The sequence below is a fragment of the Procambarus clarkii genome, chromosome 46 (genome assembly GCF_040958095.1).
Source record: "Procambarus clarkii isolate CNS0578487 chromosome 46, FALCON_Pclarkii_2.0, whole genome shotgun sequence".
Classification (NCBI taxonomy): Eukaryota; Metazoa; Arthropoda; class Malacostraca; order Decapoda; family Cambaridae; genus Procambarus; species Procambarus clarkii.
In genome coordinates, this window is record NC_091195.1 from 3,549,427 (window position 1) to 3,576,191 (window position 26,765).

At 45.3% G+C, this 26,765-nt stretch overlaps 1 protein-coding gene across 1 annotated transcript in view; it reads left to right on the forward strand.

The window, feature by feature from the left end:
* Nucleotides 1-991: 991 nt before the first annotated feature.
* The window catches only part of LOC123770447 (uncharacterized), a 202,200-nt gene continuing 176,426 nt past the window's right edge, over nucleotides 992-26,765 (forward strand). Inside the window, exons 1-2 of the mRNA XM_069301515.1 lie at nucleotides 992-3,185; nucleotides 4,294-4,731. Of these exons, the coding sequence (XP_069157616.1) occupies nucleotides 992-3,185; nucleotides 4,294-4,731 (2,632 nt within the window). The remainder of the gene's footprint in view (nucleotides 3,186-4,293; nucleotides 4,732-26,765) is intronic.

Sequence of the window (26,765 nt, forward strand, 5' to 3'; positions counted from 1 at the left end):
AACACTAACATCTTGTTTTAATAACGTTAAATTGTTCTTCCAGATGACAGAATTCTGAAGAGTATAAAGACAGAAGAAATTAACTAGTTAAAGAACAAATTGAAAATAACAAATAAGCTGGAACCGAATATTGCATTAACATGTGAACACATTTTGTAAGATTTGGTTTATTTGAAAATCACTTATATTTTTGGTCAATTAAGTGACTGTATTATGGTTAATGCAGTCGGATCATCACCGATTACATCCGAGTTTGATTCCCTGGCAGTGTGAGATGCTCAGCCTCCTGATACCTCTGTTCACCTATCAGTAAACATTAACCTGGAAATTAGTCAACTGTTGAGGGATGCATCTTGAGGAAGGTCTGTCGTTGGCTTAGGAAGGCCTACACAAGCCTAACAAGCTGCCCGTCTCCGACAGTGAGAAACAATGTTATCTTTTTAAACATAATATAATAACAAAACCAGCGTGAGACATTTACTGCTTGTGTGAAACTTGACAACAGTTGTGTGAGGTGAGAATCATACGGCCCAGTATGGCGGCCTCGAGTCCTGTTATCCAACCGGAAGATGTGAACAGACTGCGGTATGGACTGGCTGTGACTAAGGCAGGACGAGACGCGCTAGCAAGTGTGTTTATGTGGTCGTACCGGGGCACCTTCCCAGTAGTGACTTACCTCACTCAGGACTTGAGGTACGACAATGCTCAGTACAGGCGTGTCTTCGATGATCACCAGAGGAAGAAACTCGAAGATTCCTCTGACGCGGCAACTTTTGATATCACCCTGTTGTATAAACTTCTGCAACGTGTGTGTGGTCTGGCTGAGATGAATGACCCCACGTGGACCACTCCAGGGCCTCAGGGACCATCACTTGAACACCTCATTTACAGCCTGAAGGAACACCGAAACACGTTGGCCCATGATAATGTGGGAATGTCAGAGCAAGATCTTACGTCAACACTGACGGAGCTCAGTGACTTATTGGCTAAGATGCTGGCTGAGGCCGGCGTCCGGTGTGGGACAAACAGCCAGGATGTGGACCACGTGACCAGAGATGTCACCAAGTATATTGGTGGTCTGCTAGCGAAGGTCAGAGAGCCGCTGGATCCCTCAGATGTGGCCTACTTGCCACAGCTCCGCCAGGAGATTAAGATGTTCAAAAGCCACATCACAGAAGAGGTTAAGCAGATGAGCAAGCAGGAGCTAACTGACGGGTATAAACTGCTGTACCAGATTGTTTCCGCACCCTGGCTCCTCCTCAACATTAACTACAACCCAAGTCTTGCTTTTACACGACTACGACTCCTTGAAGATCCCGTCATAGGGGCAAGACCCTCCCACGCTGCCAAGGGTCAGGATATAAACTATGAAGACATCTTGAGTATGAGACGAGAGGACGGAAGAGACTCTCAGTGTGTCCTCCTGACGGGGGAAGGTGGTATGGGCAAGACAACTTTACTCAAGCTCATCCTCGAGAAGTGGGTAGAGGACCCTGCTGCCATACGTCACCTGGGCACTGTGGACCTCGTTTTCTATGTACAGTGCAGGGACTCACATCTTAATACCTTCGATGGTCTCCTCCGCCAGTTGCTGCCTCAAACACTTAGTGATTCTGACGCTGACTTCCAGCTGTTTAAGGAGATAATATTGAGCTTAAATATATTAGTCCTGATTGACGGCTACGACGAGGTCAACGACCATTCAGGAAGGCTGGTGAAGGAGCTGTTGCACCTGCCTGGCAAGGATGTGAGGTTGGTGATAACCACACGGCCGGGGTGGGACCAACACCTGTCACAGCTCGTCCCACACACCAGACCTCGCTGCAACATCCTCGTCTTGGGCATCACTCCAGAACGTCGCGTGGAGTTCGCCGAGAGAACCATCAAGGTGCTGGTGGAGGAAGAGAGCCAACGGAGTGACATCACAGGGAGGTTTACCCAGCGGCTGGAGCAGATGAGTCAGTTCCTGGGTGAGTACCTCAACACTCCACTCACCTTGACCTTGTTGGCGCTGCTGTGTGTCGAGGCTCCAGAAGAATTTAACAACCTCACCACAAACACTCAAGTCTACGAGGAGATTCATGACTTCATAACCAACAAACTGGTGTCCAGACTCACAGACAAACACGTGACCGAACCCAAAGGAAAATGTGACGAAAATGTGAAAAAGTTTTTGAGGTTCTTAGAAGAGATTAGTTTAAGAGGGATCCTGAGGATGGAGTACGACCTTTGGCCGGAGACGGAAGCGGAGATTAGGGAGAAGTGTGACACTCTGAGACTGCCGCAGGAGGAGGTCTTGTCCAACTATTTCACAAGAACCAGCTACCGTCGGGGCCTAAATGTGGTGTGGGTGTTTGGCTATTTTCACGCCAGGTACCAGGAGTATTGTGCCAGCAGGAGGCTGGTCGATCTCTTGTTGAAGGCTGAGCAAGACCGAGGTGATCCAGCATCACACCGTGTGTCAGGGGAAAGGTCTATAATCATTGACCTCTTGGTGGATGTTGTACGTAAGGAAAAGGGTACCTTGGGAGATCACCTGAGAGAGTCAAAGTTTGATATTAGCGCCGTGCAACATGAGCTTTGGGCGGGTAACAGATGGTGGAACATTTTACTCTGCACTACCGGGGTGCTGTGTTCCCGGGGAGTAGAGCACAGGTTCATTACTCACATAATTGACCTGTGCGAGATGGTTACACTTGAGACTGACAAGCTGTTGAAGCATGTAGCAGAGTCCCGCGGGAGTGAGCACGTCATCCAAGCCGTGTGTGAGAAGCTGCGTACAGCACAAGCGTGGGAAATAGAGAGTGTTGACTCGTGGGTTGTCCTGCCGCTTGTTCTTAAGAAGGTGACACCTAAGAACATTTACCTAAACATATACGATCCATCCCAACTAAAGCAGCGCCTGTCTACACTGTCAGTGCTGGCAACAATGAAGGTAACCATATGCTTAGATCTTTACTATAGTTTATACAGCAAAGAAACAAGTGTTATAACAAAAGAATGTTTGGAGAGGCTGACAGCCCCCGGCAGTAAGTGTACCTTAGAGGAGTTTGTTGGTGACTTGACTGAGGCAGCCATACCCCTCCTGCCTCACACCCTCAAGATCCTCACCCTGCGCCTCACACTACAGCAACTGCCCGTCCTCATCCGTCACCTGCCTCACCTTCCTCACCTGATGGATCTTGGTAAATATTCATATTTTCCACCATAATTTTTAGGGTTATTTATTAATACCAAAATTACGCAAAGGGCTTCATTCGTCATGTTTAATATAGTAATTCAGATTTACACTGTTTACATATATGTTTACAACCTTATGGACGAAAGACTCCTTATATTGTTTACAAACATAATCACCTTATGGGAGACAAACACCTTATATTGTTTACAAATATATTCATCTTATGGACGACAAACACCTGATATTGTTTACAAATATAGTCACCTTAAGAGCGACAAACACCTGATATTGTTTACAAATATAGTCACCTAAAGAGCGACAAACACCTTATATTGTTTACAAATATAGTCACCTTAAGGGTGACAAACCTTCTACTTTGATTACAAATATAGACTTATTAAGGGCGACTACTCCATGAATAATAAATTTTCGAAACATTCCGCTGCTGTATATATTCTTGTGCATAAATAATTTCATGAAGTATTTAGCGACGCCATACTTTTGGTTCAGATGACTTACAACTTTGACTTTGACTCGTGGTACAGATCTCCTTTCACTGTGACCTAATTCCTGTTTAAGATGACCTTTCACTGTGACCTAATTCCTGTTTAAGATGACCTTTCACTGTGACCTAATTCCTGTTTAAGATGACCTTTCACCGTGACCTAATTCCTGTTTGAGATGACCTTTCACTGTGACCTTGATCCTTGGTTAATTAGACCTTCTGTAACTTTGATCCTTAGTTCAGGTGACCCATCTATCCCTGTGACCTTGATACTTGGTCCAGATGACCTTTGACTGTGACCTTGACTTAGTTTATATGACCTTCTAATGAGACCTTGACCATTGATAAAGATGACCATGACTATGACCTTGACCATGATACAGATGACCATGACTGTGACCTTGACCATTGATACAGATGACCTTGACCGTGGCTTTTAAAAGCTATTAATACATAGTTTAGATGCTATTAATACTGTCCAAAATACGGACTTGTCATCAGGTAATAAACCCAGCAGTAAGGTGAGTGGATGGCTCAGTATGTCTTCTTGTTATATCTTAGAACATACCAGTAACGACCGTGACTGTATCTCAGTGCATGTCTTCAGACATTGACCTGGACGTCACGGGCTACGTGGTCCCGGACACCCTGGACGCCACGGGCTACGTGGACCCGGACACCCTGGACGCCACGGGCTTCGTGGACCCGGACACCCTGGACGCCACGGGCTTCGTGGATCCGGACACCCTGGACGCCACGGACTACGTGGACCCGGACACCCTGGACGCCACGGACTACGTGGACCCGGACACCCTGGACGCCACGGGCTACGTGGACCCGGACACCCTGGACGCCACGGGCTACGTGGACCCGGACACCCTGGACACTCTGCCGTACCAGGGAAGGATGCTCGACCTGACCATCTGGCGGCGCCTCACTGATGACGACCCCGCCATAGACTGGTGCTGCGACCTGGCGGCTCAGCTGTGTCCTCCCTCAAGAGGAGGGTATAGTTACCTGGGCTTCTCTAACACGCTTCTCACCAGTACGTATTGACGACATTTTAACACGTGAATATCTGTAACTCAGTTGTTTAATTCACAGTGCTTCCAGTGGTTTCAAAAATATTTTTACATTAAAAGTCATGAATTAGAGAAGTTATAAGGCTTCTTGAGTAACTTTGAGCACCGTTTAGCGACCAAGAATATTCATTAAGCAAGCTTCACTGCTTATAAGATAACACTGATCAATATTTAGCCCAACATTGTCTTGCTTAATACAAGCTAGATTTACTTGATATAAGTTTTCTTTGGCATGAGTGTGTGACATAGACAGGTGGTGGTGGGGTGAGTAGTCAGGTGTGGGCTTTAGTGTTCCCTCTCATGTGCAGGTGTGGGTCGGGAGAGTAGCCAGGTGTGGGCTTTAGTGTTCCCTCTCATGTGCAGGTGTGGGTCGGGAGAGTAGCCAGGTGTGGGCTTCCGTGTTCCCTCTCATCTACAGGTGTGGGTCGGGAGAGTAGCCAGGTGTGGGCATCAGTGTCCCCTCTCATGTGCAAGTGTGGGTCGGGAGAGTAGCCAGGTGTGGGCTTTAGTGTTCCCTCTCATCTACAGGTGTGGGTGGGGAGAGTAGCCAGGTGTGGGCTTTAGTGTTTCCTCTCATCTACAGGTGTGGGTGGGGAGAGTAGCCAGGCGTGGGCTTTAGTGTTCCCTCTCATGTACAGGTGTGGGTGGGGAGAGTAGCCAGGTGTGGGCTTTAGTGTTCCCTCTCATGTGCAGGTGTGGGTCGGGAGAGTAGCCAGGTGTGGGCTTCCGTGTTCCCTCTCATCTACAGGTGTGGGTTGGGAGAGTAGCCAGGTGTGGGCATCAGTGTCCCCTCTCATGTGCAAGTGTGGGTCGGGAGAGTAGCCAGGTGTGGGCTTTAGTGTTCCCTCTCATCTACAGGTGTGGGTGGGGAGAGTAGCCAGGTGTGGGCTTTAGTGTTTCCTCTCATCTACAGGTGTGGGTGGGGAGAGTAGCCAGGTGTGGGCTTTAGTGTTCCCTCTCATGTACAGGTGTGGGTGGGGAGAGTAGCCAGGTGTGGGCTTTAGTGTTCCCTCTCATGTTCAGGTGTGGGTGGGGAGAGTAGCCAGGTGTAGGCTTCCGTGTTCCTTCCCATCTGCAGGTGTGGGTCGGGAGAGTAGCCAGGTGTGGGCTTTAGTGTTCCCTCTCATGTACAGGTGTGGGTGAGGAGAGTAGCCAGGTGTGGTCTTCCGTGTTTCTTCCCATCTGCAGGTGTGGGTGAGGAGAGTAGCCAGGTGCGGGCTTCAGTGTTCCCTCGCATCTACAGGTGTGTGTCGGGAGAGTAGCCAGGTGTGGGCTTCCGTGTTCCCTCTTATCTACAGGTGTGGGTGGGGAGAGTAGCCAGGTGTGACAACGTTTGTTTTCATGTATTAGCTACGTTATTGTGTGGTTGTAAATAAGTTGTCACAACTTACTGCACAACTTTGGCTAAACAATTTTGAGACCGTGTCGCAACCTTAAATGTTGCATAAAAATCGTTTTCCTGATTGATGGAATATATTTAAAAAATGTAGAAATATTTTAAAAATATATTTTTACATATACTAGAAATAAATCACAATAAAAAGGTAGGTTAAAAATATTTTATTCATTACTTTCACTTAATGGAGAATCCATGGTAGTGGTGGTGGAATTGTTGCTGGGTTGTGGTTGGTGGCTGTGGTGGTAGGTTGTGATTGGTGGCAGTGGTGGGTGATGTTTATTGTTGGTGGTAGTGGTTGGTTCTAGTGGTGGTTAATAGTTGTGGTTAGTGGTGGAGGTGGTTGATTGCTGTGGTTGGTAATTGTGGTGGCTGATGGTTGTGATTAGTGGTAGTGGTGGTTAATGTTAATGGTGGTTGAGGTTGTGGTGGATTATGGTATTGGTGGTTGATAGCTCTGGTGGTTGATGTCTGTGTTGGTTGATGGCTAAGGTGGTTGATGGTGGTGGTAGTTAAAGGTTGTGGTGGTTGATGGTAGTGTTTGTTGATGGTTGTGGTGGTTGATGGTAGTGTTTGTTGATGGTTGTGGTGGTTGATGGTAGTGTTTGTTGATGGTTGTGGTGGTTGATGGTAGTGTTTGTTGATGGTTGTGGTGGTTGATGGTTGTGGTGGTTGATGGTAGTGTTTGTTGATGGTTGTTGTGGTTGATAGTAGTGTTTGTTGATGGTTGTGGTGGTTGATGGTTGTGGAGGTTGATGGTAGTGTTTGTTGATGGTTGTGGTGGTTGATGGTAGTGTTTGTTGATGGTTGTGGTGGTTGATGGTTGTGGTGGTTGATGGTAGTGTTTGTTGATGGTTGTGGTGGTTGATGGTAGTGTTTGTTGTTGGTAGTGTTTGTTGATGGTTGTGGTGGTTGATGGTTGTGGTGGTTGATGGTAGTGTTTGTTGATGGTTGTGGTGGTTGATGGTTGTGGTGGTTGATGGTAGTGTTTGTTGATGTTTGTGGTGGTTGATGGTAGTGTTTGTTGATGGTTGTGGTGGTTGATGGCAGTGTTTGTTGATGGTAGTGTTTGTTGATGGTTGTTGTGGTTGATGGTAGTGTTTGTTGATGGTTGTGGTGGTTGATGGTTGTGGTGGTTGATGGTTGTGGTAGTTGATGGTTGTGGTGGTTGATGGTAGTGTTTGTTGATGGTTGTGGTGGTTGACAGTTGTGGTGGTTATTATTAGTGTTTGTTGATGGTTGTGGTGGTTGATGGTAGTGTTTGTTGATGGTAGTGTTTGTTGATGGTTGTGGTGGTTGATATTTGTGGTAGTTGATGGTAGTGTTTGTTGATGGTTGTGGTGGTTGATGGTAGTGTTTGTAGATGGTTGTGGTGGTTGATGGTTGGGGTAGTTGATGGTAGTGTTTGTTGATGGTAGTGTTTGTTGAAGGTTGTGGTGGGTGATGGTTGTGGTGATTGATGGTTGTGGTGGTTGATGGAAGTGTTTGTCGATGGTAGTCGTGGTTGATGGTTGTGGTGGTTGATGGTAGGGTTTGTTGATGGTTGTGGTGGTTGATGGTTGTGGTGGTTGATGGTAGTGTTTGTTGATGGTTGTGGTGGTTGATGGTTGTGGTGGTTGATGGTAGTGTTTGTTGATGGTTGTGGTGGTTGATGGTAGTGTTTGTTGATGGTTGTGGTGGTTGATGGTAGTGTTTTTTGATGGTTGTGGTGGTTGATGGTAGTGTTTTTTGATGGTTGTGGTGGTTGATGGTAGTGTTTGTTGATGGTTGTGGTGGTTGATGGTTGTGGTGGTTGATGGTAGTGTTTGTTGATGTTTGTGGTGGTTGATGGTTGTGGTGATTGATGGTTGTGGTGGTTGATGGTAGTGTTTGTTGAAGGTTGTGGTGGTTGATGGTAGTGTTTGTTGAAGGTTGTGGTGGTTGATGGTTGTGGTGGTTGATGGTAGTGTTTGTTGATGGTTGTGGTGGTTGATGGTAGTGTTTGTCTATAGTTGTGGTGGTTGATGGTAGTGTTTGTTGATGGTTGTGGTGGTTGATGGTAGTGGTGGTTGATGATTGTGGTGGTTGATGGTAGTGTTTGTTGATGGTAGTGTTTGTTGATGGTTGTGGTGGTTGATGGTAGTGCTTGTTGATGGTAGTGTTTGTTGATGGTTGTGGTGGTTGATGGTAGTGTTTGTTGATGGTAGTGGTGGTTGATGGTTGTGTTTGTTGATGGTAGTGTTTGTTGATGGTTGTGGTGGTTGATGGTAGTGTTTGTTGATGGTAGTGGTGGTTGATGGTTGTGGTGGTTGATGGTTGTGGTGGTTGATGGTAGTGTTTGTTAATGGTTGTGGTGGTTGATGGTAGTGTTTGTTGATAGTTGTGGTGGTTGATGGTAGTGTTTGTTTATGGTAGTGTTTGTTGATGGTTGTGGTGGTTGATGGTTGTGGTGGTTGATGGTTGTGGTGGTAGATGGTACTGTTTGTTGATGGTTGTGGTGGTGGATAGTTGCAGTGGTTGATGGTTGTGGTGGTTGATGGTAGTGTTTGTTGATGGTTGTGGTGGTTGATGGTTGTGGTGGTTGATGGTAGTGTTTGTTGATGGTTGATACCTGGTTGATGGGGTTCTGGGAGTTCTTCTACTCCCCAAGCCCGGCCCGAGGCCAGGCTCGACTTGTGAGAGTTTGGTCCACCAGGCTGTTGCTTGGAGCGGCCCACAGGCCCACATACCCACCACAGCCCGGTTGGTCCGGCACTCCTTGGAGGTTGTGGTGGTTGATGGTAGTGTTTGTCTATAGTTGTGGTGGTTGATGGTAGTGTTTGTTGATGGTTGTGGTGGTTGATGGTAGTGGTGGTTGATGGTTGTGGTGGTTGATAGTTGTGGTGTGTGATGGTTGTGGTGGTTGATGGTTGTGGTAGTTGATGGTTGTGGTGTTTGATGGTTGTGGTGGTTGATGGTTGTGGTGGTTGATGGTTGTGGTGGTTGATGGTTGTGGTGGTTGATGGTAGTGTTTGTTGATGGTTATGGTGGTTGATGGTAGTGTTTGTTGATAGTTGAGGTGGTTGATGGTTGTGGTGGTTGGTAGTTGTGGTGGTTGATGGTTGATGGTAGTGTTTGTTGATGGTTGTGGTGGTTGATAGTTGTGGTGGTTGATGATTGATGGTAGTGTTTGTTGATGGTTGTGGTGGTTGATGGTTGTGGTAGTTGATATTAGTGTTTTTTGATAATTGTGGTGGTTGATGGTTGTGGTGGTTGATAGTTGTGGTGGTAGATGGTAGTGTTTGTTGATGGTTGTGGTGGTTGATGGTAGTGTTTGTTGATGGTTGTGGTGGTTGATGGTTGTGGTGGTTGATGGTAGTGTTTGTTGATGGTTGTGGTGGTTCATATTAGTGTTTGTTGATGGTTGTGGTGGTTCATATTAGTGTTTGTTGATGGTTGTGGTGGTTGATGGTTGTGGTGGTTGATGGTTGTGGTGGTTGATGGTAGTTTTTGTTGATGGTTGTGGTGGTTGATAATAGTGTTTGTTGATGGTTGTGGTGGTTGATGGTTGTTGTGGTTGATAGTTGTGGTGGGTGATGGGAGTGTTTGTTGATGGTTGTGGTGGTTGAAGGTTGTGGTGGTTGATATTAGTTTTGTTGATGGTTGTGGTGGTTGATGGTTGTGGTGGTTGATAGTTGTGGTGGTTGATGGTTGATGGTAGTGTTTGTTGATGGTTGTGGTGGTTGATGGTAGTGTTTGTTGATGGTTGTGGTGGTTGTTGGTTGTGGTGGTTGATGGTAGTGTTTGTTGATGGTTGTTGTGGTTGATGGTTGTGGTATTGATGGTTGCGGTGGTTGATGGTTGTGGTGGTTGATGGTAGTGTTTGTTGATGGTTGTGGTGGTTGATGGTAGTGTTTGTCTATAGTTGTGGTGGTTGATGGTAGTGTTTGTTGATGGTTGTGGTGGTTGATGGTAGTGGTGGTTGATGGTTGTGGTGGTTGATGGTAGTGTTTGTTGATGGTTGTGGTGGTTGATGGTAGTGTTTGTTGATGGTAGTGGTGGTTGATGGTTGTGTTTGTTGATGGTAGTGTTTGTTGATGGTTGTGGTGGTTGATGGTAGTGTTTGTTGATGGTAGTGGTGGTTGATGTTTGTGGTGGTTGATGGTAGTGTTTGTTGATGGTAGTGTTTGTTGATGGTTGTGGTGGTTGATGGTAGTGTTTGTCGATGGTTGTGGTGGTTGATGGTACTGTTTGTTGATGGTTGTGGTGGTGGATAGTTGCGGTGGTTGATGGTTGTGGTGATTGATGGTAGTGTTTGTTGATGGTTGTGGTGGTTGATGGTTGTGGTGGTTGATGGTAGTGTTTGTTGATGGTTGTGGTGGTTGATGGTAGTGTTTGTCTATAGTTGTGGTGGTTGATGGTAGTGTTTGTTGATGGTTGTGGTGGTTGATGTTAGTGGTGGTTGATGGTTGTGGTGGTTGATGGTTGTGGTGTTTGATGGTTGTGATGGTTGATGGTTGTGGTGGTTGATGGTTGTGGTGGTTGATGGTTGTGGTGGTTGATGGTAGTGTTTGTTGATGGTTGTGGTGGTTGATGTCGTACATGTTTGTTGATAGTTGAGGTTGTTGATGGTTGTGGTGGTTGATAGTTGTGGTGGTTGATGGTAGTGTTTGTTGATGGTTGTGGTGGTTGATAGGTGTGGTGGTTAATGGTTGATGGTGGTGTTTGTTGATGGTTGTGGTGGTTGATGGTTGTGGTGGTTGATATTAGTGTTTGTTGATAATTGTGGTGGTTGATGGTTGTGGTGGTTGAGAGTTGTGGTGGTAGATGGTAGTGTTTGTTGATGGTTGTGGTGGTTGATGGTTGTGGTGGTTGATGGTAATGTTTGTTGATGGTTGTGGTGGTTCATATTAGTGTTTGTTGATGGTTGTGGTGGTTCATATTAGTGTTTGTTGATGGTTGTGGTGGTTGATGGTTGTGGTGGTTGATGGTTGTGGTGGTTGATAATAGTGTTTGTTGATGGTTGTGATGGTTGATGGTTGTGGTGGTTGATAGTTGTGGTGGTTGATGGTTGATGGGAGTGTTTGTTGATGGTTGTGGTGGTTGAAGGTTGTGGTGGTTGATATTAGTGTTTGTTGATGGTTGTGGTGGTTGATGGTTGTGGTGGTTGATAGTTGTGGTGGTTGATGGTTGATGGTAGTGTTTGTTGATGGTTGTGGTGGTTGATGGTAGTGTTTGTTGATGGTTGTGTTGGTTGTTGGTTGTGGTGGTTGATGGTAGTGTTTGTTGATGGTTGTTGTGGTTGATGGTTGTGGTGGTTGATGGTTGCGGTGGTTGATGGTTGTGGTTGTTGATGGTAGTGTTTGTTGATGGTTGTGGTGGTTGATGGTTGTGGTGGTTGATGGTTGCGGTGGTTGATGGTTGTGGTGGTTGATGGTAGTGTTTGTTGATGGTTGTGGTGGTTGATGGTTGTGGTGGTTGATGGTAGTGCTTGTTGATGGTTGTGGTGGTTGATGGTTGTGGTGGTTGAGGGTTGCGGTGGTTGATGGTTGTGGTGGTTGATTGTTGTGGTGGTTGATAGTAGTGTTTGTTGATGGTTGTGGTGGTTGATGGTTGCTATGGCTGATGGTTGCGGTGGTTGATGGTAGTGTTTGTTGATGGTAGTGTTTGTTGATGGTTGTGGTGGTTGATTGTGGTGGTTGATGGTAGTGTTTGTTGATGGTTGTGGTGGTTGATGGTTGTGGTGGTTGATGGTAGTGTTTGTTGATAATTGTGGTGGTTGATGGTTGTGGTGGTTGATGGTTGTGGTTGTTGATGGAAGTGTTTGTCGATGGTAGTCGTGGTTGATGGTTGTGGTGGTTGATGGTAGTGTTTGTTGATGGTTGTGGTGGTTGATGGTTGTGGTGGTTGATGGTAGTTTTTGTTGATGGTTGTGGTGGTTGATGGTTGTGGTGGGTATGGTAGTGTTTGATGATTGTTGTGGTGGTTGATGATAGTGTTTGTTGATGGTTGTGGTGGTTGATGGTAGAGTTTGTTGATGGTTGTAGTGGTTGATGGTAGTGGTGGTTGATGGTTGTAGTGGTTGATGGTAGTGTTTGTTGATGGTAGTGTTTGTTGATACTTGTGGTGGTTGATGGTAGTGTTTGTTGATGGTAGTGGTGGTTGATGGTTGTGTTTGTTGATGGTAGTGTTTGTTGATGGTTGTGGTGGTTGATGGTAGTGTTTGTTGATGGTAGTGGTGGTTGATGGTTGTGGTGGTTGATGGTAGTGTTTGTTGATGGTTGTGGTGGTTGATGGTAGTGTTTGTTGATGGTTGTAGTGGTTGATTGTAGTGTTTGTTGATGGTAGTGTTTGTTGATGGTTGTGGTGGTTGATGGTTGTGGTGGTTGATGGTTGTGGTGGTTGATGGTACTGTTTGTTGATGGTCGTGGTGGTGGATAGTTGCGGTGGTTGATGGTTGTGGTGGTTGATGGTAGTGTTTGTTGATGGTTGTGGTGGTTGATGGTTGTGGTGGTTGATGGTAGTGTTTGTTGATGGTTGTGGTGGTTGATGGTAGTGTTTGTCTATAGTTGTGGTGGTTGATGGTAGTGTTTGTTGATGGTTGTGGTGGTTGATGGTAGTGGTGGTTGATGGTTGTGGTGGTTGATGGTTGTGGTGTTTGATGGTTGTGGTGGTTGATGGTTGTGGTGGTTGATGGTTGTGGTGGTTGATGGTTGTGGTGGTTGATGGTAGTGTTTGTTGATGGTTATGGTGGTTGATGGTAGTGTTTGTTGATAGTTGAGGTGGTTGATGGTTGTGGTGGTTGATAGTTGAGGTGGTTGATGGTTGATGGTAGTGTTTGTTGATGGTTGTGGTGGTTGATAGTTGTGGTGGTTGATGGTTGATGGTAGTGTTTGTTGATAGTTGTGGTGGTTGATGGTTGTGGTGGTTGATATTAGTGTTTGTTGATAATTGTGGTGGTTGATGGTTAAGGTGGTTGATAGTTGTGGTGGTAGATGGTAGTGTTTGTTGATGGTTGTGGTGGTTGATGGTAGTGTTTGTTGATGGTTGTGGTGGTTGATGGTTGTGGTGGTTGATGGTAGTGTTTGTTGATGGTTGTGGTGGTTCATATTAGTGTTTGTTGATGGTTGTGGTGGTTCATATTAGTGTTTGTTGATGGTTGTGGTGGTTGTGGTGGTTGATGGTAGTGTTTGTTGATGGTTGTGGTGGTTGATGGTTGTGGTGGTTGATGGTTGTGGTGGTTGATAATAGTGTTTGTTGATAGTTGTGGTGGTTGATGGTTGTGGTGGTTGATAGTTGTGGTGGTTGATGGGAGTGTTTGTTGATGGTTGTGGTGGTTGAAGGTTGTGGTGGTTGATATTAGTGTTTGTTGATGGTTGTGGTGGTTGATGGTTGTGGTGGTCGATAGTTGTGGTGGTTGATGGTTGATGGTAGTGTTTGTTGATGGTTGTGGTGGTTGATGGTATTGTTTGTTGATGGTTGTGGTGGTTGTTGGTTGTGGTGGTTGATGGTAGTGTTTGTTGATGGTTGTTGTGGTTGATGGTTGTGGTGGTTGATGGTTGCGGTGGTTGATGGTTGTGGTGGTTGATGGTAGTGTTTGTTGATGGTTGTGGTGGTTGATGGTAGTGTTTGTCTATAGTTATGGTGGTTGATGGTAGTGTTTGTTGATGGTTGTGGTGGTTGATGGTAGTGGTGGTTGATGGTTGTGGTGGTTGATGGTACTGTTTGTTGATGGTTGTGGTGGTTGATGGTAGTGTTTGTTGATGGTAGTGGTGGTTGATGGTTGTGTTTGTTGATGGTAGTGTTTGTTGATGGTTGTGGTGGTTGATTGTAGTGTTTGTTGATGGAAGTGGTGGTTGATGGTTGTGGTGGTTGATGGTAGTGTTTGTTGATAGTAGTGTTTGTTGCTGGTTGTGGTGGTTGATGGTAGTGTTTGTTGATGGTTGTGGTGGTTGATGGTAGTGTTTGTTGATGGTTGTGGTGGTTGATGGTTGTGGTGGTTGATGGTTGAGGTGGTTGATGGTACTGTTTGTTGATGGTTGTGGTGGTGGATAGTTGCGGTGGTTGATGGTTGTGGTGGTTGATGGTAGTGTTTGTTGATGGTTGTGGTGGTTGATGGTTGTGGTGGTTGATGGTAGTGTTTGTTGATGGTTGTGGTGGTTGATGGTAGTGTTTGTCTATAGTTGTGGTGGTTGATGGTAGTGTTTGTTGATGGTTGTGGTGGTTGATGGTAGTGGTGGTTGATGGTTGTGGTGGTTGATGGTTGTGGTGGTTGATGGTTGTGGTGGTTGATGGTTGTGGTGGTTGATGGTTGTGGTGGTTGATGGTAGTGTTTGTTGATGGTTGTGGTGGTTGATGTCGTACCTGTTTGTTGATAGTTGAGGTGGTTGATGGTTGTGGTGGTTGATAGTTGTGGTGGTTGATGGTTGATGGTAGTGTTTGTTGATGGTTGTGGTGGTTGATAGTTTTGGTGGTTAATGGTTGATGGTAGTGTTTGTTGATGGTTGTGGTGGTTGATGGTTGTGGTGGTTGATATTAGTGTTTGTTGATAATTGTGGTGGTTGATGGTTGTGGTGGTTGATAGTTGTGGTGGTAGATGGTAGTGTTTGTTGATGGTTGTGGTGGTTGATGGTAGTGTTTGTTGATGGTTGTGGTGGTTGATGGTTGTGGTGGTTGAAGGTAGTGTTTGTTGATGGTTGTGGTGGTTCATATTAGTGTTTGTTGATGGTTGTGGTGGTTCATATTAGTGTTTGTTGTTGGTTGTGGTGGTTGATGGTTGTGGTGGTTGATAATTGTGGTGGTTGATGGTAGTGTTTGTTGATGGTTGTGGTGGTTGATATTGTGGTGGTTGATGGTTGTGGTGGTTGATAATAGTGTTTGTTGATGGTTGTGATGGTTGATGGTTGTGGTGGTTGATAGTTGTGGTGGTTGATGGTTGATGGGAGTGTTTGTTGATGGTTGTGGTGGTTGAAGGTTGTGGTGGTTGATATTAGTGTTTGTTGATGGTTGTGGTGGTTGATGGTTGTGGTGGTTGATAGTTGTGGTGGTTGATGGTTGATGGTAGTGTTTGTTGATGGTTGTGGTGGTTGATGGTAGTGTTTGTTGATGGTTGTGGTGGTTGTTGGTTGTGGTGGTAGATGGTAGTGTTTGTTGATGGTTGTTGTGGTTGACGGTTGTGGTGGTTGATGGTTGCGGTGGTTGATGGTTGTGGTTGTTGATGGTAGTGTTTGTTGATGGTTGTGGTGGTTGATGGTAGTGTTTGTTGATGGTTGTGGTGGTTGATGGTTGTGGTGGTTGATGGTTGCGGTAGTTGATGGTTGTGGTGGTTGATGGTTGTGGTGGTTGATGGTAGTGTTTGTTGATGGTTGTGGTGGTTGATGGTTGTGGTGGTTGATGGTTGTGGTGGTTGATGGTAGTGTTTGTTGATGGTTGTGGTGGTTGATGGTAGTGTTTGTTGATGGTAGTGGTGGTTGATGGTTGTGTTTGTTGATGGTAGTGTTTGTTGATGGTTGTGGTGGTTGATGGTAGTGTTTGTTGATGGTAGTGGTGGTTGATGTTTGTGGTGGTTGATGGTAGTGTTTGTTGATGGTAGTGTTTGTTGATGGTTGTGGTGGTTGATGGTAGTGTTTGTCGATGGTTGTGGTGGTTGATGGTACTGTTTGTTGATGGTTGTGGTGGTGGATAGTTGCGGTGGTTGATGGTTGTGGTGATTGATGGTAGTGTTTGTTGATGGTTGTGGTGGTTGATGGTTGTGGTGGTTGATGGTAGTGTTTGTTGATGGTTGTGGTGGTTGATGGTAGTGTTTGTCTATAGTTGTGGTGGTTGATGGTAGTGTTTGTTGATGGTTGTGGTGGTTGATGTTAGTGGTGGTTGATGGTTGTGGTGGTTGATGGTTGTGGTGTTTGATGGTTGTGATGGTTGATGGTTGTGGTGGTTGATGGTTGTGGTGGTTGATGGTTGTGGTGGTTGATGGTAGTGTTTGTTGATGGTTGTGGTGGTTGATGTCGTACATGTTTGTTGATAGTTGAGGTTGTTGATGGTTGTGGTGGTTGATAGTTGTGGTGGTTGATGGTAGTGTTTGTTGATGGTTGTGGTGGTTGATAGGTGTGGTGGTTAATGGTTGATGGTGGTGTTTGTTGATGGTTGTGGTGGTTGATGGTTGTGGTGGTTGATATTAGTGTTTGTTGATAATTGTGGTGGTTGATGGTTGTGGTGGTTGAGAGTTGTGGTGGTAGATGGTAGTGTTTGTTGATGGTTGTGGTGGTTGATGGTTGTGGTGGTTGATGGTAATGTTTGTTGATGGTTGTGGTGGTTCATATTAGTGTTTGTTGATGGTTGTGGTGGTTCATATTAGTGTTTGTTGATGGTTGTGGTGGTTGATGGTTGTGGTGGTTGATGGTTGTGGTGGTTGATAATAGTGTTTGTTGATGGTTGTGATGGTTGATGGTTGTGGTGGTTGATAGTTGTGGTGGTTGATGGTTGATGGGAGTGTTTGTTGATGGTTGTGGTGGTTGAAGGTTGTGGTGGTTGATATTAGTGTTTGTTGATGGTTGTGGTGGTTGATGGTTGTGGTGGTTGATAGTTGTGGTGGTTGATGGTTGATGGTAGTGTTTGTTGATGGTTGTGGTGGTTGATGGTAGTGTTTGTTGATGGTTGTGTTGGTTGTTGGTTGTGGTGGTTGATGGTAGTGTTTGTTGATGGTTGTTGTGGTTGATGGTTGTGGTGGTTGATGGTTGCGGTGGTTGATGGTTGTGGTTGTTGATGGTAGTGTTTGTTGATGGTTGTGGTGGTTGATGGTTGTGGTGGTTGATGGTTGCGGTGGTTGATGGTTGTGGTGGTTGATGGTAGTGTTTGTTGATGGTTGTGGTGGTTGATGGTTGTGGTGGTTGATGGTAGTGCTTGTTGATGGTTGTGGTGGTTGATGGTTGTGGTGGTTGAGGGTTGCGGTGGTTGATGGTTGTGGTGGTTGATTGTTGTGGTGGTTGATAGTAGTGTTTGTTGATGGTTGTGGTGGTTGATGGTTGCTATGGCTGATGGTTGCGGTGGTTGATGGTAGTGTTTGTTGATGGTAGTGTTTGTTGATGGTTGTGGTGGTTGATTGTGGTGGTTGATGGTAGTGTTTGTTGATGGTTGTGGTGGTTGATGGTTGTGGTGGTTGATGGTAGTGTTTGTTGATAATTGTGGTGGTTGATGGTTGTGGTGGTTGATGGTTGTGGTTGTTGATGGAAGTGTTTGTCGATGGTAGTCGTGGTTGATGGTTGTGGTGGTTGATGGTAGTGTTTGTTGATGGTTGTGGTGGTTGATGGTTGTGGTGGTTGATGGTAGTTTTTGTTGATGGTTGTGGTGGTTGATGGTTGTGGTGGGTATGGTAGTGTTTGATGATTGTTGTGGTGGTTGATGGTAGTGTTTGTTGATGGTTGTGGTGGTTGATGGTAGAGTTTGTTGATGGTTGTAGTGGTTGATGGTAGTGGTGGTTGATGGTTGTAGTGGTTGATGGTAGTGTTTGTTGATGGTAGTGTTTGTTGATACTTGTGGTGGTTGATGGTAGTGTTTGTTGATGGTAGTGGTGGTTGATGGTTGTGTTTGTTGATGGTAGTGTTTGTTGATGGTTGTGGTGGTTGATGGTAGTGTTTGTTGATGGTAGTGGTGGTTGATGGTTGTGGTGGTTGATGGTAGTGTTTGTTGATGGTTGTGGTGGTTGATGGTAGTGTTTGTTGATGGTTGTAGTGGTTGATTGTAGTGTTTGTTGATGGTAGTGTTTGTTGATGGTTGTGGTGGTTGATGGTTGTGGTGGTTGATGGTTGTGGTGGTTGATGGTACTGTTTGTTGATGGTCGTGGTGGTGGATAGTTGCGGTGGTTGATGGTTGTGGTGGTTGATGGTAGTGTTTGTTGATGGTTGTGGTGGTTGATGGTTGTGGTGGTTGATGGTAGTGTTTGTTGATGGTTGTGGTGGTTGATGGTAGTGTTTGTCTATAGTTGTGGTGGTTGATGGTAGTGTTTGTTGATGGTTGTGGTGGTTGATGGTAGTGGTGGTTGATGGTTGTGGTGGTTGATGGTTGTGGTGTTTGATGGTTGTGGTGGTTGATGGTTGTGGTGGTTGATGGTTGTGGTGGTTGATGGTTGTGGTGGTTGATGGTAGTGTTTGTTGATGGTTATGGTGGTTGATGGTAGTGTTTGTTGATAGTTGAGGTGGTTGATGGTTGTGGTGGTTGATAGTTGAGGTGGTTGATGGTTGATGGTAGTGTTTGTTGATGGTTGTGGTGGTTGATAGTTGTGGTGGTTGATGGTTGATGGTAGTGTTTGTTGATAGTTGTGGTGGTTGATGGTTGTGGTGGTTGATATTAGTGTTTGTTGATAATTGTGGTGGTTGATGGTTAAGGTGGTTGATAGTTGTGGTGGTAGATGGTAGTGTTTGTTGATGGTTGTGGTGGTTGATGGTAGTGTTTGTTGATGGTTGTGGTGGTTGATGGTTGTGGTGGTTGATGGTAGTGTTTGTTGATGGTTGTGGTGGTTCATATTAGTGTTTGTTGATGGTTGTGGTGGTTCATATTAGTGTTTGTTGATGGTTGTGGTGGTTGTGGTGGTTGATGGTAGTGTTTGTTGATGGTTGTGGTGGTTGATGGTTGTGGTGGTTGATGGTTGTGGTGGTTGATAATAGTGTTTGTTGATAGTTGTGGTGGTTGATGGTTGTGGTGGTTGATAGTTGTGGTGGTTGATGGGAGTGTTTGTTGATGGTTGTGGTGGTTGAAGGTTGTGGTGGTTGATATTAGTGTTTGTTGATGGTTGTGGTGGTTGATGGTTGTGGTGGTCGATAGTTGTGGTGGTTGATGGTTGATGGTAGTGTTTGTTGATGGTTGTGGTGGTTGATGGTATTGTTTGTTGATGGTTGTGGTGGTTGTTGGTTGTGGTGGTTGATGGTAGTGTTTGTTGATGGTTGTTGTGGTTGATGGTTGTGGTGGTTGATGGTTGCGGTGGTTGATGGTTGTGGTGGTTGATGGTAGTGTTTGTTGATGGTTGTGGTGGTTGATGGTAGTGTTTGTCTATAGTTATGGTGGTTGATGGTAGTGTTTGTTGATGGTTGTGGTGGTTGATGGTAGTGGTGGTTGATGGTTGTGGTGGTTGATGGTACTGTTTGTTGATGGTTGTGGTGGTTGATGGTAGTGTTTGTTGATGGTAGTGGTGGTTGATGGTTGTGTTTGTTGATGGTAGTGTTTGTTGATGGTTGTGGTGGTTGATTGTAGTGTTTGTTGATGGAAGTGGTGGTTGATGGTTGTGGTGGTTGATGGTAGTGTTTGTTGATAGTAGTGTTTGTTGCTGGTTGTGGTGGTTGATGGTAGTGTTTGTTGATGGTTGTGGTGGTTGATGGTAGTGTTTGTTGATGGTTGTGGTGGTTGATGGTTGTGGTGGTTGATGGTTGAGGTGGTTGATGGTACTGTTTGTTGATGGTTGTGGTGGTGGATAGTTGCGGTGGTTGATGGTTGTGGTGGTTGATGGTAGTGTTTGTTGATGGTTGTGGTGGTTGATGGTTGTGGTGGTTGATGGTAGTGTTTGTTGATGGTTGTGGTGGTTGATGGTAGTGTTTGTCTATAGTTGTGGTGGTTGATGGTAGTGTTTGTTGATGGTTGTGGTGGTTGATGGTAGTGGTGGTTGATGGTTGTGGTGGTTGATGGTTGTGGTGGTTGATGGTTGTGGTGGTTGATGGTTGTGGTGGTTGATGGTTGTGGTGGTTGATGGTAGTGTTTGTTGATGGTTGTGGTGGTTGATGTCGTACCTGTTTGTTGATAGTTGAGGTGGTTGATGGTTGTGGTGGTTGATAGTTGTGGTGGTTGATGGTTGATGGTAGTGTTTGTTGATGGTTGTGGTGGTTGATAGTTTTGGTGGTTAATGGTTGATGGTAGTGTTTGTTGATGGTTGTGGTGGTTGATGGTTGTGGTGGTTGATATTAGTGTTTGTTGATAATTGTGGTGGTTGATGGTTGTGGTGGTTGATAGTTGTGGTGGTAGATGGTAGTGTTTGTTGATGGTTGTGGTGGTTGATGGTAGTGTTTGTTGATGGTTGTGGTGGTTGATGGTTGTGGTGGTTGAAGGTAGTGTTTGTTGATGGTTGTGGTGGTTCATATTAGTGTTTGTTGATGGTTGTGGTGGTTCATATTAGTGTTTGTTGTTGGTTGTGGTGGTTGATGGTTGTGGTGGTTGATAATTGTGGTGGTTGATGGTAGTGTTTGTTGATGGTTGTGGTGGTTGATATTGTGGTGGTTGATGGTTGTGGTGGTTGATAATAGTGTTTGTTGATGGTTGTGATGGTTGATGGTTGTGGTGGTTGATAGTTGTGGTGGTTGATGGTTGATGGGAGTGTTTGTTGATGGTTGTGGTGGTTGAAGGTTGTGGTGGTTGATATTAGTGTTTGTTGATGGTTGTGGTGGTTGATGGTTGTGGTGGTTGATAGTTGTGGTGGTTGATGGTTGATGGTAGTGTTTGTTGATGGTTGTGGTGGTTGATGGTAGTGTTTGTTGATGGTTGTGGTGGTTGTTGGTTGTGGTGGTAGATGGTAGTGTTTGTTGATGGTTGTTGTGGTTGACGGTTGTGGTGGTTGATGGTTGCGGTGGTTGATGGTTGTGGTTGTTGATGGTAGTGTTTGTTGATGGTTGTGGTGGTTGATGGTAGTGTTTGTTGATGGTTGTGGTGGTTGATGGTTGTGGTGGTTGATGGTTGCGGTAGTTGATGGTTGTGGTGGTTGATGGTTGTGGTGGTTGATGGTAGTGTTTGTTGATGGTTGTGGTGGTTGATGGTTGTGGTGGTTGATGGTTGTGGGGATTGATGGTTGCTATGGCTGATGGTTGCGGTGGTTGATGGTAGTGTTTGTTGATGGTAGTGTTTGTTGATGGTTGTGGTGGTTGATTGTGGTGGTTGATGGTAGTGTTTGTTGGTGGTTGTGGTGGTTGATGGTTGTGGTGGTTGATGGTAGTGTTTGTTGATGGTTGTGGTGGTTGATGGTAGTGTTTGATGATAGTTGTGGTGGTTGATGGTTTTGGTGGTTGATGGTAGTGTTTGTTGATGGTTGTGGTGGTTGATGGTAGTGTTTGATGATAGTTGTGGTGGTTGATGGTAGTGTTTGTTGATGGTTGTGGTGGTTGATGGTAGTGTTTGTTGATGGTTGTGGTGGTTGATGGGAGTGGTGGTTGATGGTTGTGGTGGTTGATGGTAGTGTTTGTTGATGGTAGTGTTTGCTGATGGTTGTGGTGGTTGATGGTAGTGTTTGTTGATAGTAGTGGTGGTTGAGGGTTGTGTTTGTTGGTGGTAGTGTTTGTTGATGGTTGTGGTGGTTGATGGTAGTGTTTGTTGATGGTAGTGGTGGTTGATGGTTGTGGTGGTTGATGGTCGTGTTTGCTGATGGTTGTGGTGGTTGATGGTAGTGTTTGTTGATGGTTGTGGTGGTTGATGGTAGTGTTTGTTGATGGTTGTGGTGGTTGATGGTAGTGTTTGTTGATGGTAGTGTTTGTTGATGGTTGTGGTGGTTGATGGTTGTGGTGGTTGATGGTTGTGGTGGTTGATGGTAGTGTTTGTTGATGGTTGTGGTGGTGGATAGTTGTGGTGGTTGATGGTTGTGGTGGTTGATGGTAGTGTTTGTTGATGGTTGTGGTGGTTGATGGTAGTGTTTGTCTATAGTTGTGGTGGTTGATGGTAGCGTTTGTTGATGGTTGTGGTGGTAGATGGTAGTGTTTGTTGATGGTTGTGGTGGTTGATGGTAGTGTTTGTTGATGGTTGTGGTGGTTGATGGTTGTGGTGGTTGATGGTAGTGTTTGTTGATGGTTGTGGTGGTTCATATTAGTGTTTGTTGATGGTTGTGGTGGTTCATATTAGTGTTTGTTGATGGTTGTGGTGGTTGATGGTTGTGGTGTTTGATGGTAGTGTTTGTTGATGGTTGTGGTGGTTGATGGTTGTGGTGGTTGATGGTTGTGGTGGTTGATAATACTGTTTGTTGATGGTTGTGATGGTTGATGGTTGTGGTGGTTGATAGTTGTGGTGGTTGATGGTTGATGGGAGTGTTTGTTGATGGTTGTGGTGGTTGATGGTGGTGTTTGTTGATGGTTGTGGTGGTTGTTGGTTTTGGTGGTTGATGGTAGTGTTTGTTGATGGTTGTTGTGGTTGATGGTTGTGGTGGTTGATGGTTGCGGTGGTTGATGGTTGTGGTTGTTGATGGTAGTGTTTGTTGATGGTTGTGGTGGTTGATGGTTGTGGTGGTTGATGATTGCGGTGGTTGATGGTTGTGGTGGTTGATGGTTGTGGTGGTTGATGGTTGTGGTGGTTGATGGTTGTGGTGGTTGATGGTTGTGGTGGTTGATGGTAGTGTTTGTTGATGGTTATGGTGGTTGATGGTAGTGTTTGTTGATAGTTGAGGTGGTTGATGGTTGTGGTGGTTGATAGTTGAGGTGGTTGATGGTTGATGGTAGTGTTTGTTGATGGTTGTGGTGGTTGATAGTTGTGGTGGTTGATGGTTGATGGTAGTGTTTGTTGATAGTTGTGGTGGTTGATGGTTGTGGTGGTTGATATTAGTGTTTGTTGATAATTGTGGTGGTTGATGGTTAAGGTGGTTGATAGTTGTGGTGGTAGATGGTAGTGTTTGTTGATGGTTGTGGTGGTTGATGGTAGTGTTTGTTGATGGTTGTGGTGGTTGATGGTTGTGGTGGTTGATGGTAGTGTTTGTTGATGGTTGTGGTGGTTCATATTAGTGTTTGTTGATGGTTGTGGTGGTTCATATTAGTGTTTGTTGATGGTTGTGGTGGTTGTGGTGGTTGATGGTAGTGTTTGTTGATGGTTGTGGTGGTTGATGGTTGTGGTGGTTGATGGTTGTGGTGGTTGATAATAGTGTTTGTTGATAGTTGTGGTGGTTGATGGTTGTGGTGGTTGACAGTTGTGGTGGTTGATGGGAGTGTTTGTTGATGGTTGTGGTGGTTGAAGGTTGTGGTGGTTGATATTAGTGTTTGTTGATGGTTGTGGTGGTTGATGGTTGTGGTGGTCAATAGTTGTGGTGGTTGATGGTTGATGGTAGTGTTTGTTGATGGTTGTGGTGGTTGATGGTATTGTTTGTTGATGGTTGTGGTGGTTGTTGGTTGTGGTGGTTGATGGTAGTGTTTGTTGATGGTTGTTGTGGTTGATGGTTGTGGTGGTTGATGGTTGCGGTGGTTGATGGTTGTGGTGGTTGATGGTAGTGTTTGTTGATGGTTGTGGTGGTTGATGGTAGTGTTTGTCTATAGTTATGGTGGTTGATGGTAGTGTTTGTTGATGGTTGTGGTGGTTGATGGTAGTGGTGGTTGATGGTTGTGGTGGTTGATGGTACTGTTTGTTGATGGTTGTGGTGGTTGATGGTAGTGTTTGTTGATGGTAGTGGTGGTTGATGGTTGTGTTTGTTGATGGTAGTGTTTGTTGATGGTTGTGGTGGTTGATTGTAGTGTTTGTTGATGGAAGTGGTGGTTGATGGTTGTGGTGGTTGATGGTAGTGTTTGTTGATAGTAGTGTTTGTTGCTGGTTGTGGTGGTTGATGGTAGTGTTTGTTGATGGTTGTGGTGGTTGATGGTAGTGTTTGTTGATGGTTGTGGTGGTTGATGGTTGTGGTGGTTGATGGTTGAGGTGGTTGATGGTACTGTTTGTTGATGGTTGTGGTGGTGGATAGTTGCGGTGGTTGATGGTTGTGGTGGTTGATGGTAGTGTTTGTTGATGGTTGTGGTGGTTGATGGTTGTGGTGGTTGATGGTAGTGTTTGTTGATGGTTGTGGTGGTTGATGGTAGTGTTTGTCTATAGTTGTGGTGGTTGATGGTAGTGTTTGTTGATGGTTGTGGTGGTTGATGGTAGTGGTGGTTGATGGTTGTGGTGGTTGATGGTTGTGGTGGTTGATGGTTGTGGAGGTTGATGGTTGTGGTGGTTGATGGTTGTGGTGGTTGATGGTAGTGTTTGTTGATGGTTGTGGTGGTTGATGTCGTACCTGTTTGTTGATAGTTGAGGTGGTTGATGGTTGTGGTGGTTGATAGTTGTGGTGGTTGATGGTTGATGGTAGTGTTTGTTGATGGTTGTGGTGGTTGATAGTTTTGGTGGTTAATGGTTGATGGTAGTGTTTGTTGATGGTTGTGGTGGTTGATGGTTGTGGTGGTTGATATTAGTGTTTGTTGATAATTGTGGTGGTTGATGGTTGTGGTGGTTGATAGTTGTGGTGGTAGATGGTAGTGTTTGTTGATGGTTGTGGTGGTTGATGGTAGTGTTTGTTGATGGTTGTGGTGGTTGATGGTTGTGGTGGTTGAAGGTAGTGTTTGTTGATGGTTGTGGTGGTTCATATTAGTGTTTGTTGATGGTTGTGGTGGTTCATATTAGTGTTTGTTGTTGGTTGTGGTGGTTGATGGTTGTGGTGGTTGATAATTGTGGTGGTTGATGGTAGTGTTTGTTGATGGTTGTGGTGGTTGATATTGTGGTGGTTGATGGTTGTGGTGGTTGATAATAGTGTTTGTTGATGGTTGTGATGGTTGATGGTTGTGGTGGTTGATAGTTGTGGTGGTTGATGGTTGATGGGAGTGTTTGTTGATGGTTGTGGTGGTTGAAGGTTGTGGTGGTTGATATTAGTGTTGGTTGATGGTTGTGGTGGTTGATGGTTGTGGTGGTTGATAGTTGTGGTGGTTGATGGTTGATGGTAGTGTTTGTTGATGGTTGTGGTGGTTGATGGTAGTGTTTGTTGATGGTTGTGGTGGTTGTTGGTTGTGGTGGTAGATGGTAGTGTTTGTTGATGGTTGTTGTGGTTGACGGTTGTGGTGGTTGATGGTTGCGGTGGTTGATGGTTGTGGTTGTTGATGGTAGTGTTTGTTGATGGTTGTGGTGGTTGATGGTAGTGTTTGTTGATGGTTGTGGTGGTTGATGGTTGTGGTGGTTGATGGTTGCGGTAGTTGATGGTTGTGGTGGTTGATGGTTGTGGTGGTTGATGGTAGTGTTTGTTGATGGTTGTGGTGGTTGATGGTTGTGGTGGTTGATGGTTGTGGGGATTGATGGTTGCTATGGCTGATGGTTGCGGTGGTTGATGGTAGTGTTTGTTGATGGTAGTGTTTGTTGATGGTTGTGGTGGTTGATTGTGGTGGTTGATGGTAGTGTTTGTTGGTGGTTGTGGTGGTTGATGGTTGTGGTGGTTGATGGTAGTGTTTGTTGATGGTTGTGGTGGTTGATGGTAGTGTTTGATGATAGTTGTGGTGGTTGATGGTTTTGGTGGTTGATGGTAGTGTTTGTTGATGGTTGTGGTGGTTGATTGTGGTGGTTGATGGTAGTGTTTGTTGGTGGTTGTGGTGGTTGATGGTTGTGGTGGTTGATGGTAGTGTTTGTTGATGGTTGTGGTGGTTGATGGGAGTGGTGGTTGATGGTTGTGGTGGTTGATGGTAGTGTTTGTTGATGGTAGTGTTTGCTGATGGTTGTGGTGGTTGATGGTAGTGTTTGTTGATAGTAGTGGTGGTTGAGGGTTGTGTTTGTTGGTGGTAGTGTTTGTTGATGGTTGTGGTGGTTGATGGTAGTGTTTGTTGATGGTAGTGGTGGTTGATGGTTGTGGTGGTTGATGGTAGTGTTTGCTGATGGTTGTGGTGGTTGATGGTAGTGTTTGTTGATGGTTGTGGTGGTTGATGGTAGTGTTTGTTGATGGTTGTGGTGGTTGATGGTAGTGTTTGTTGATGGTAGTGTTTGTTGATGGTTGTGGTGGTTGATGGTTGTGTTTGTTGATGGTTGTGGTGGTGGATAGTTGTGGTGGTTGATGGTTGCGGTGGTTGATGGTTGTGGTTGTTGATGGTAGTGTTTGTTGATGGTTGTGGTGGTTGATGGTAGTGTTTGTTGATGGTTGTGGTGGTTGATGGTTGTGGTGGTTGATGGTTGCGGTAGTTGATGGTTGTGGTGGTTGATGGTTGTGGTGGTTGATGGTAGTGTTTGTTGATGGTAGTGTTTGTTGATGGTTGTGGTGGTTGATGGTTGTGGTGGTTGATGGTTGTGGGGATTGATGGTTGCTATGGCTGATGGTTGCGGTGGTTGATGGTAGTGTTTGTTGATGGTAGTGTTTGTTGATGGTTGTGGTGGTTGATTGTGGTGGTTGATGGTAGTGTTTGTTGGTGGTTGTGGTGGTTGATGGTTGTGGTGGTTGATGGTAGTGTTTGTTGATGGTTGTGGTGGTTGATGGTAGTGTTTGATGATAGTTGTGGTGGTTGATGGTTTTGGTGGTTGATGGTAGTGTTTGTTGATGGTTGTGGTGGTTGATGGTAGTGTTTGATGATAGTTGTGGTGGTTGATGGTAGTGTTTGTTGATGGTTGTGGTGGTTGATGGTAGTGTTTGTTGATGGTTGTGGTGGTTGATGGGAGTGGTGGTTGATGGTTGTGGTGGTTGATGGTAGTGTTTGTTGATGGTAGTGTTTGCTGATGGTTGTGGTGGTTGATGGTAGTGTTTGTTGATAGTAGTGGTGGTTGAGGGTTGTGTTTGTTGGTGGTAGTGTTTGTTGATGGTTGTGGTGGTTGATGGTAGTGTTTGTTGATGGTAGTGGTGGTTGATGGTTGTGGTGGTTGATGGTAGTGTTTGCTGATGGTTGTGGTGGTTGATGGTAGTGTTTGTTGATGGTTGTGGTGGTTGATGGTAGTGTT